The sequence below is a fragment of the Elaeis guineensis genome, chromosome 3, assembly GCF_000442705.2.
Source record: "Elaeis guineensis isolate ETL-2024a chromosome 3, EG11, whole genome shotgun sequence".
NCBI lineage: Eukaryota > Viridiplantae > Streptophyta > Magnoliopsida > Arecales > Arecaceae > Elaeis > Elaeis guineensis.
In genome coordinates this window covers 97,277,579-97,289,281 of record NC_025995.2, presented here as the reverse complement: position 1 = coordinate 97,289,281, position 11,703 = coordinate 97,277,579, and the positions used below count along the sequence as shown (strand labels likewise).

Genomic DNA, 11,703 nt, shown 5'->3' with positions numbered 1-11,703 from the left:
CAGAACTCAGAACGGCGGAGGACCGCCGGCGGCCGGCAGCGGGTCGGTGAAGTGGCGGCCCCATAGCCACGCGCGGCGGGGCACGGCCTAGGTGCGGTTGCGTGAGGCCTGAGCACGCAGGGTGCGGCCCAAGCCCAGGCGCACCAACGCGCACGAGCCGACCCAGGCCCATGCGCGCTGTTAGGAGCCCGCAACCCGATCCACGGTGGATTGGATGGTGCACAGGGAGGTCCATGGACCACGTGGGCATTTTCCATGTATTTCTCACGGTCCATGGTACTGTTCCATAGACCGATGTGCGATCGAAGGACGTTGGTAGTTTCCGATTATGATCCAATGGTCCGAGGCTTGATTTGGATGTCATTAGGAGTCCTTAGCTTAATCTAATTGGGTTTTTAAGCCTTTTTAAGGCTTGATCACGGAGCTGTTTTGGTGCGGCTCGATTTTTTTGTGGCTGTGGGCGCGGTTTCATCAGGCCGAAGACCAAAGAAGAATCCAGAGAGAGAGAGCAGTGCAATGCTGAGAGGAGAAGGAGCAAGGAGGCTCTTGGACAGCGGATATCGGTCTTTTCAGGAGTTCCGAGGGGTTTTCCTAGAGAGAAAGCTTTTGTGAGGGAGAACTTTCTGTGAAGGAGAAATTGGATGTACGAGGATTGAGAGTGAGATCTCTTCTTATAATATTTCTTTTTTTCATAGTGAAGTTTGCATGTCCCGTGAAGACGATCCATTTTTTGGCTGATACACGTATTTGATTACTTTCTATTTTATTTTTTCTTTCTTCCTGCTGCATCGTGCGGTACCGAAAAAATCTTGAAAGATGGTATTCTAACCAGACATCCACCAACAAATATTAATAACAAAATTATATTGGAGTGCTAACCTACATAGGCAAAGTTTTTAATTGTATAGTATGTTTGCCGTTCAATGAACTCTAAATTAATGCAACAGTACTTTATAACATACGTAGCATAATTTTTTCCATACTTAAATGAAACAAGACGATCATTATAAATGCAGTACCCAAAGCTCATGGAATTTTGATGCAAAATATGCAAATTCAGGGGTGAAGGGAGGGGGGTGTTGGTAGGGAGAGAGTAGAACAAACTCTGTAGGATAGGATGAGTTGGTACAATTTTGACTCCTTGTCCCGCTGAGTGTCCTCAAAGCTGGCTGCATATTATTATTCGTTCATATAACAAAAAAAAAAAACATAGAATGATTAAAGATAGCTAAGCCATATGTATTCCACATATTTTTTTTTTTTTTGAAAGCATATGTTATATTTAACTTTTGTTGTATCTAAGAATGCCTTTGTTTCATACCTCTTGTTGTGCTGGAGTACTACAAGTTTTGCCAAATAGAAGATTATGAAAGTAGCAACGAAAGAGGGAGAAAGAGAGATTAGTACAATTTCAAATTAACAAAAAAATCCAGGCTAAATAAGAACAAAAAGAAATCTGTTTCCTGGTATTGATGATAACATACTATACTTCTAAAAATTTAGGTGACCTCACGTAATGCCCTATAACGTCTTCAATCCTGAAAAATGAAAATAAAAGCATTTAAGTCATAAAGAATATCACTTATATTTTTGTGTCTATATATAGAATGAAATTTTTACCTATTAAATCCGAAAAAGAAATCCAATCGATGAGCTTTTGAAAACGATATGGGAGCAACTTCTGTCCCAGTAAGTATTGACATCTTATAGGACTTTTTAGTAAGACTATGTTTACACTTGGAGTAAGTAATATGAAGACTAGCTTCGTCTGTCATCTTTTTAACGGAAACCTTCCTTTGAACCATGATAGGGAAATATTGAATAGAAAGAATGAGAGATTGGGATCTTATTGTTAAGAGAAAGAGATTAATGAGTATGGTCAAGTGAATAAAATTAACGAGAGGGAGGTTAATTGGTATGGTTAAGTGAAAAAAACCTAAGGAATGGGAGGTATTTATAGGAGAAGCAATACAAGGGCTTTTTAGTCAATTTAATTTGTTATAATTGGCCAATCAACCGAATGTTTTTACATTGTTTTGATCAAAATGAGTAAGGTGCTTATTTGTAAAAAAAAAATCACTTGAAGGGATAATTTTGCATATAATAAGTGAAGTGTGTATGACCCAAAAATACACAAAATAGAGTAAAAATTAATGAAATTATGTGAATTGGTATCAGGGTAATAAAGTTTGTTTCAAAGAATCAAGTATTAGAAATGTGATAATATTTTTTTGCCAAGTTTTCATCTCATATTGATCTACCACTTAGGTTTGTAATATATTTTTGTGGAATTTTTTTTTTTAATTTGTCACATCCATCATATCTTTTTGTTACTTAACATGTGTTTACATTCAATAATACTATAAAAGCTTGATTGTATTAAATATCTTTTTATTTGTTGACCAAAAAACTCATTGGACTCTTCAACGAACTTTAGGTTGCTAGTAATGATGATTGTGATCAAAGATCCATAAAGGGAAGTGGTTACAATCCAATATTTGACTCTGTATTTTGTTATCCCATCTAGTAGTTGGAGAAGAATACGATTACAAGGTAGTCAAGTGTTATGTATCATTCACCATCCTTTATTATTATTTGGGTTGCCATTAGCCACTACTAATGACTAAAACCCTTCCCTTCTCTCTCATATACATGTATAATATGATAATTTATAATAAAGTGTAGTTTACATTTGTTGTGAAGTATTTCCACTTCTATCCTACTTGCCACAATAACGGATTTCAAAATTGAAGGCAGCGCCTAAATAAATTTACAATGCATTGCTTAGCATGCAATAATGATAGCATGAATCTTAAAAGTGCAACAAAAGTAACAAATATAAATCACTTTTTTTAAGATAACCAATCTATAAAATTATAATTGTCCAAAAATAATATCCTTAGCCATTGTCACATGAATTCTTTAAAATGCTAGCATACCTCTAGAGTATATATATAGTAATTGTAGTTAACCAATTGTTGCCATCCTTCCTATTCCTCCTCGTCGGTAGTCATCGTAAGAATTATAGCTTGAAATTACTATAGCATTTTGGAGCATCCGTCCCACCACCAAGAAATTAGATAATCTGGTTAACTAAATCACAAGCGAGAACCAACAACTAATTAATTTGCAGTCCCTAACGAAAAAATTTCACCAAGTCCATATCCCCTAAACTTGTTTCCTCTCAAGTCCTGCACCTACCAGTTAATTACAAGTATGCCCCTTCCCTCCCTATTTGTGTTACTAGAAAGGCGAAAATGCCCCGCTTCCAGGTACGCGACAGAATGCTTTTACTTAAAACCGTAGACCCGTTACACTGAACTGTATCCTTTGGATTCACTTGCATTAATTTTCTAAAGCAATTCAGGCTCCTCAGTCCGGGACCACCCAGTCTCACACCCTTTCCATCAGAGGCGGGCCTCGCACATGGTCCCCACGTGTCAGTAAGCTGTGGATTTGAGTGTGCCGGAGCAGGTGCACTAAGTCCGAATGTTACTTTCTTTTTGTACATTCCCCCACCATATCATCAGTGAATCCCTCGCAATCACACGCTTTCTAAACTTGGATCCTGGCGGGGGGTGTGAGCAAATCTGTCAATATCCGTCAAAATTAACTCCGACAGGCGGCAAAAGGAAACGGTATAATTCGGAGAACCACGCGGAAACAGTATTTGGTAGCCCACCGGGCAGGATTTGTCTTTTTCTTTTTTTTGCTCCCTCTCTCTCCCCCTCTCTCACTCTCAATTATCTAAAGAATACTATACCTTTACATCTTTTTAATTTTAGCACATCAGCCTTCTATTTAATTAAATATAATATTTTATAAATTATTGATCTACCATCAACTAGGATCCAATTTTATTGTTAATGTGAAAATAACATTTAATAAAGCACATGAAAATATATTGGACAAATGGGAAGACATTAAGAGGATAAATAATAATGAGATTTTCAAGAAACTTAATGTCGTCTCTCTTTCTCGCCCCCCTACAATGAATCTGGCCTATTTCCAACATATTTCCACATCTTTTATCAAACATTAATCCGTCATTTCCACATCTACATTTTAACAGCAAAGTTGAATGCCATGATTGATGACAAATCAATATTGCATCATTTATTAATATATATATATAATTAAAAATAATAATATACTAAAAATGAAAATGGCACAAAAATATAGATTTTTTAGGTAATTATTTTTTCGGCACAAACTTATAGTTGATTTAACTCGAAACAAATTCATGACATATCTGATTTGTTGTAAATGAGCTGAGTAGAGGCCTACTTACTTGGGCCCATTTCTTTCTACAATGGTCTTGGGCCCATTTCTTGCTGGATTTTAGAGGCATGGGAACATTTGGTACAGACCCCAAGGGAATTGTGGGCAAGGCATCACACAACCAGACAGGAAAAGAAATTGCAACCACATTGCTCAAGGACAGATGATCTCATTAGGTAATACATAGCTGTCATCTAACAACCCACACCTCATTTCCTACTGGACCCAACAGAGACTTGTCTATGTTCTATATTGAATAGTAGCATAGATACATTTAACTATAACAAACTCTTTTAAGAAAGTACTAAAGAGAGACAACAGGCAGAAACCCCTTCCCCTGCTCCTAAAGCTGCAACTCTCTTCCAAGCCTCCATAATTCAATTAAAAGAACAAACTACATATATATATATGTATATAAGATATCATCTGTCGAACTTCTTTCCCTCGTTTCTTCTCTAATATGATCTAGAATAGCAGGAGCTTAGACATATATGATCTCTTTACATGATAGAGCAGGAGTTTGGATTGTCATCACTGAACATGTTGGTGATCTGGTCATCCTGTTTGCTGGCTTGGCTGGATGATATTGCAACAGACTCCACATTCCTAACATAGCCTGGAGGAGCCTTCTTGTCATAGGCCCCTGCAGCATAAGGATGGGTGACCAAGTTATAAGGAACATAAGGCCAGATCTCAGCCTTCTTCCCTGTGGACTGAGCCTTCTTTAAGACCTTATTCGGTTCAACATAGCCAACCACAGTCACCTTGTGCTGCTTCCTGTTTATGTCTACTGATTGAACTCCTGCAAAGGCCACAAACATGCATTAGAAAACCAGTTTTCAAGTTAAAAGAAAAGCACCAGTATCCATCAGTGACGAGTGAGATTAGGTTACAGGGAAGCGGAGAAAAGGATCAGACCTTTCATGGAGGAAAGGGCTTTCTTGACCTTAAGTTCACAGCCCTCGCAGTCCATCCTGACCTTGAGCTCCACAGTCTGCAACTGCTTCTTCTTCTTGTGTTTGTGACCACTGCCCAGCAAGCCAGAAAAGTACTCCAAGGTGCCTCCCATCGTGGTTCAAAACGTCTTAAAGATATGCTGAGAAAAAGCACTAGTAGAGGAAGGAGAGAGCTATGCAGGAAATAGCTCCAAGATCTGCCGAGGATTTATGGATTTTGGTATGGAAAGATATAAGAGATGTTCGAATCCTTTACTATGAGAGACCACAGAAAGGTCCCGGGAAAGGACCACAGGCAGCTTTTTCTTGAAATGGACCTGATGAACAGAGGCAACCACTCAAATTGATGTGATCGGCACGGAGAAGGAGATGCAAAAAAAGACTTGTCTTAACGGCTTCCTTAATCTGTGGTCAAACTAAAACGGATCCAATGAAGAGCTGAACTACAACAAAAAAGGGCTATGTTACTAGTTATGAGAAGAGATATGAAGTGAAGCTGAGAATTTATAGACCATAATGAAGCTAATGTGGGTGGCTGGATATTTGCTGGTGGAAGGTGCAGGAAACTTCCTGGATGCCTTTCCTCACCCCGCTCCCACTCTCTCATACCGAGCCTTCTCTCCCCCTTTCCAAGCCCTCCTTATATAAGCGTTTTAAAAGCGCACAGGCCAGCCACAAGAAAGCTCTCACCATCCAAGGCCAAAACCATGGGCACAAAGAAAGGCAGCACAGCTGTCCAAAAACTAAAAGAGGAAGCCACTGTACTTGCAAGATATTTGTTGGCCTTCTGGCCTCCAAATTACAGTATTAGGATACTGGTACGTGCGACAATGGTGAAGTTGATCCTTCATGAGATACTAGTCTAGGAAGCTGTTGGCAAACGCTAGAAGCCGCTTACAGCTTGAGAGCAGTACAATTAGAGGGACCCGGTCTCTGAAGACCGGTGGACAGAAAGAGGAAGAAAATAAAATTACATGGATACCCCTTACAAATTTCAGAATATATATATATATATAACTTTTTTTTTTTTTTTGCATGAACGCCCATAGAATTCATTTTTATCCCCAATGTTGTCTGAAATAGCCATTATACAGCAAAAGGACCCATCGGCAGCTATTTTTTATTTTTTAAGGCATACATGCAAACTATTTGTTTGCTTCTCCAAAGTCGGCTTTGATAGTAGCGTACACAATAGAGATGCTAGCTATTACTAAAACAGACTTTATAATCAGGAGTTTTAAAAAAAAAAACTCCTGATTATAAAAATTTAATATATTGTATTTTTATAATCAAGAGATGATATTATTGTATTTTAAAGAAAAATTTTAATATGTTGTTATAAGAATATTCCCCTTTAACTAATTTCTCTAGTGAAAAAGTTGGGTTATAAGAGCGTTCTTTAACTAATTTATGGAGGCGCATGTATTGCGTGCACTACACCGTCTGCTGTGCTCTGTTTAAAAAGGAGAGCAGGCCTTGCTTCTCTTTCTCAGGTGCTTCTAGATTTTTTTTTTCTTTTTCGAGGAAGCTTGGCCACCAAAAACTAAATCAATTGAGATAAATTACAAAGTTAAATTTGAAAAGAGAATAGAAAAAAAGGAGAACTAAGAACTATTCAGTTTTTATAGATCAATAATTAGAAGAATAGAATAGCAAAAAGATATTCAGCGATGCCATGAAATCCGCCAACAAGTAATGCCAATCTCTATCTTCTGTGCTTATGCATAGAAAACTTCCTACTTCCTTCACTGGAATTCCAATCTTCTACTAAAACTAGTGAAAGTCTTTTGCTTTCAACCATAATTCTCCAAAAACTGACAAAATTTTGTGATTACATAGGGACAACCAATCATTAAACTTTCATGTTGCTAGTTTCATTAGTAGAATAATTGCAGGATGCACCAGGCCACGGACAAGCATCAGGTGCATCACTCTAACAATATGGATCTTGCTCCCGTATTTTAGCATGCTATATATATCTAGTATCATATTGCAGTACAACCTAAACATAGATCCTTCATGTGCAAGCTTATTTCATCTGACAAGCCAAAGCGGACGGTACCAAATTGTTTACTGACATACGGACTTGTACTTACGTCACCAGAATTTTTTATCAGATCACCCGTCCGAGTATTATATTAGTCATGCAGGAGAATTATTTGTTTTGTACGTGTTGTCGAGGTCTGTATATATCCTGAAAAGATTGATCAAGGTGGCCGTAGGAAATGAAAACTCCTGGCAAGATTTTGGTTGGATTCCATCCCGTGTTTCTACTTACTCTTTCCTCCCTTATTGCAACCTGACCTGCTGTCCTAGTTCCAGCATGTACTGTGAATTTCCTGGATTTCTCGTGTTAAAGAAAAAGACCATATCTCAAACAAGCATGGGCTTGTGATCGTCACATGGTGATAGCATAAAATGGTAGATTTAATGATGTAAACTATCTGTATAAGATCAAGGATCAGCATATCCCCTACCTAAACATCGGTTTTAACTCCAAAGTTACGAAAAAGTTGGTAGGTTCTTAGGTAAAGGTTTGCTTTTTCTATTTAAAAAAAGAAAAGAAGTGTAAAAACGCAAAGCTGGTGGAACTTTGTTGGAAAAAGTAGGAGGATGTGGCTCTTAATTACTCATTAAGTGAAAAAAAAACAGCGAAGGAATTGAATGCTGGTTACTGCAAGCTTTGTCTTAAAGGAAAGTTGTCGTAACATTGCCAACATGCCAAGCTGATGTGTTTTTACCCTGCATGTTAGAATTTCCTTAGGAGGCAAACTGGCCTGCTGGTGTAGTCTTTTGATGATGGTATTCTTTAAACAAATGCCACCTTCATTAGGGTTGGAAGCCTTTAGGAATATATACCAAGGGAAGGTTACCTCTTGTCTCTCCTAAATTTTCCCAAGGGCCCAATCTACCAAATTAACAAAATGCAACAAAAATTTTTGTATGGCAATATTGTTATTCAATTGAGGCTTTCAGTCCCACCACGTTCACATTCAAAAATGAAGGGCGGAAGGAAAGAAAATTGAGAAACAGATCTCTGAAAAAGGATCTCATACGGAAAAAAGGGGCAACTAAACACCATTATTTTTACCAAAAAAAAAAAAAACTAAACACCATTATTCCAATCATCGATTGCCAAGTGCAAACACCACGACAAACATGGTACTGGAGACCCTGACAGGAGATTAGAATGGTGCACCAGTATGAACTTTGCAGTGGGCTAGAATGAAAGGCCTTTAAATGAACTTTAAGTATGTAAATGATTGAAAGGAAGGAAAGACAACCCGCATCAATCATGTGAGAGGGGAAGCTGGTGGTGGGGGCATCCACATCAATCATGCCCATTAAGAAAAGACCTCATAGGAAGGGGACGGGAAACTGAACCATAGTGCGAACAATGGACAGACAACTCCATCACCCTAGGCCCATCTAATGGAAAGCACTCATTTTTGCCATTGAATATGATCAATGGCTCTGATGCATATAGCATTTGGGGAGGCAAAGCAATGGATATGACAATAAAGAAACGGAAGAAAAAGAAAAAATCAATCCATTTCCATTTGATATTTGAGGGCCCGTTTGGTTCGCAAGAAGTGGAGGGGCGAAAGTAATTTATCAGAAGCGGGGAAGAAATCACTTACTTATCGGATTAGAATTTTAAAAAAAAAATATAAAAAAAAAATTATAAAAAATTTGTCACGCCTCCGATCCGAAATTGTGAATCGAGGGTCATGGCAACCGCCGCATACTCATAAAAATTTTTTCTCATAAGCATGCAAGGCATTTCATCATGATATCTTACACATAAAGTTAAATATTTTTTTTTAATTTTTAATAATCATATCTTGGTTCAAATAACAAATCAAAACTCAGTGTCCAAAAAAAATTAATTGTCTGACAAAGTCAACATTTAAAATAAAAGTCTTGAATCAATTCTAAAAAAAATCCTAAATCAAATGAGCTAACTCCATCTCTAATCGCTCTCCCAACCGGAATCCCGCATCATGCTAATTTTCTAGATCTGTAAGGAAAAACATAAAACTCATCATGAGCTAAATAGCTCAATAAGCAGTGTATATCTTTAACTGAATGAATCGAACAATAATACTATACATATCGATTTACTGATAATAACAAAATCAATATGTAATTTCATGAAATCATAATCATACTATCAATCATATATAAAATTCAATTCATCATAATTTCAAATTATGCTTATCATCTTAAATTCATCAATTTCTTAATTTCTTCTTACCAACCGTGACTATGACCATATTTTTCCTATGGCAGGGTCATAATACCGCGTATCTGCTTGCGGTAGGCTGCGAATCATCTGGCAGCCAAATCCTTTGAAACCGCTGGTCTCGCTGGCGGTTTGTCGCTGGTCTCTCTGGCGACATGTCGCTGGTCTCGCTGGCGACATAAACCCTCAGGACATCAATTGCCAACGTATATGCCCCCATTGGCGGGGTCCTTTACATAGTCAGGTTGTCAATTTCATATCATCTTCCAATTCATATATTATTTTCAAAAATAATATAGATAATTGATATTCGAGTCAAATCAATCATATCATTCTTTATGATCATACATTATCATAATAATTTTTTTAACAAATAACTTCAATCATAAATAATTTCAACAAATAACTTCAATCATAAACAATTTCAACAATTATTTTCAATAAATATTTTCAATCACAAGCATGCCATGAATTTATTTAATTCAAAATTTATAATTTACCAGATAAATTCAATAAAAGTAAACACTACTTACCTCAAAAGAAAATCCAAACTAGGAATTCTAGAATTCTTGAAAATCCTTCTCCGGACCTGGTACGTCAAATATCATATTTTTTATCAAAATTTCATCGAATTAAAAAAATTAAAATTTATTAAAATCCAATGTCTCCACATGGATTAACTAGACGACAGCGTCCAGGATTTTTGGATTGATCCCTGAAAACTCTTCTTATATTTCTTTTAATTATTATTATTATATTATAATAATTTTTTTTTAATTCCATAAATCCTAAAAATCTAAGAGAGAGAGAGTAGAAAGTTTCTCTCTCCCTTTTCTTTTTCTCTTTTTATTTTCTTTTCTCTTCTTTTTTTCTTCTTTTTCTTCTTTTTTTCTTTTTTTTCTTTTCTTTTTTTTTTCTTTTCTCTTTTTCTTCTTTTTCTTCTTTTTCTTTTGTCTTTTTCTTCTTTTTCTTCTTTTTTCTCGGGCTCCTTCCTGGCCGAAACAGGTGACCGAAGGGTCCCCTCCCTTGACCGACCGTTCAGGCCACGGCCAACATGGCGAAGGCCGGCGGCAGAGGGGGGCCACTCTCCCGGGTTCGGAGAGGCAAGGCCGGCGGTCGGTTGTGATCGCCGACGTCGAAAAACCCAAGGGAAGAAGAGACCAAAACAGGGATCTCTTCTTCGATCAAAAATCAGCGACACCCATCGCTAGCAGTCGCGCACAGAGGCACGGGAAGAAGGAGAAAGAAGAGAGGAAGAAAAAAAAACTTACTTCGGCCTCCGGTGACCCCACCGGCGAGCAATCACGGCGAGAATGAAACAAATGTCCGTGGCTCTAATTCGAAAAAATCAGGGAGGAAGAGAGGGGAAGAGGACCGATGATCGGCTTTTAAAGAAGGGGAGGGTCTTTTTATAGAGAGCCCTAGGACTCCTGGGGGTCCTAGGACTCCCGATTGCCGGGGTTTAATCGGAGAAGAAGACTCCTACCGGGAGTCTTCTTCCCGGTTCCCCTGCTTTCTTTTTTTTTTTTTTTTGGGGCTTGGGTCTTGCTAGATGGGCTTGGGCTTTGGGCTATAACAAAATCACTTTTCATATTTCATAGAAAATAAAAATCTACAAAAGATATAGATTTTGGCACATCTCAATTTTAATGAGATGAAAAGTGATAGTGATTTTTTTCTTATCCAAAATATCCTTCAAAATTTACGACTAAGATTTTGCAAAATATTATGGATGGTTAAGATGAAATACTTAATAGTGATAATATTATATTATATTAATATTATATTATTTATTATATTATATTTTTATTTTATTTATTATATTTTAATATTTATACTAATATAATATTTTTATTAATATTAATATTTTATTTATATTATTATATTAATATTTATATTAATATAATATTATATTTATTATGTATTAGTAAATTTATTATATTAAAATATTAATATTATATTAACATAATATAATATATATTAATATTATATTAATACAATAAATTATTTTGATGTAATATTATATTATAATATATTAATATTATTTTTATATTAATATAAATATAATATTATTATTTATATAAAGTTTAGGAAAAAAATGTATGATTTTATATCTATTAAAGATATAATAGGTATTGTACACAGTGTTCTCAAAAAAATGGATGTTCAATCAAATATAAATTATTATTCAATAAATTATTTTTTTATGACCAATTAAAT

General features: G+C 36.3%; 1 protein-coding gene across 1 annotated transcript; it reads right to left on the bottom strand.

Moving 5' to 3' along the window:
• Positions 1–4,587: 4,587 nt before the first annotated feature.
• On the bottom strand, positions 4,588–5,590 carry LOC105041647 (heavy metal-associated isoprenylated plant protein 23). The gene is made up of 2 exons (XM_010918615.4): positions 5,200–5,590; positions 4,588–5,083 (listed from the first exon to the last, which is right to left on the bottom strand). The coding sequence occupies exons 1-2, from the start codon at positions 5,348–5,350 to the stop codon at positions 4,782–4,784; spliced, it is 453 nt and encodes a 150-aa protein (XP_010916917.1). The 5' UTR covers positions 5,351–5,590; the 3' UTR covers positions 4,588–4,781.
• Positions 5,591–11,703: the final 6,113 nt, after the last annotated feature.

What these genes read in the sequence shown, in the direction of transcription:
- LOC105041647 (XM_010918615.4), bottom strand. Translation starts at nt 5,350, where the DNA reads ATGGGAGGCACCTTGGAGTACTTTTCTGGCTTGCTGGGCAGTGGTCAC. An exon ending in AGCCCTTTCCTCCATGAAAG is followed by an intron (nt 5,084 to 5,199) that starts GTCTGATCCTTT and finishes TGGCCTTTGCAG; the next exon opens with GAGTTCAATCAGTAGACATA.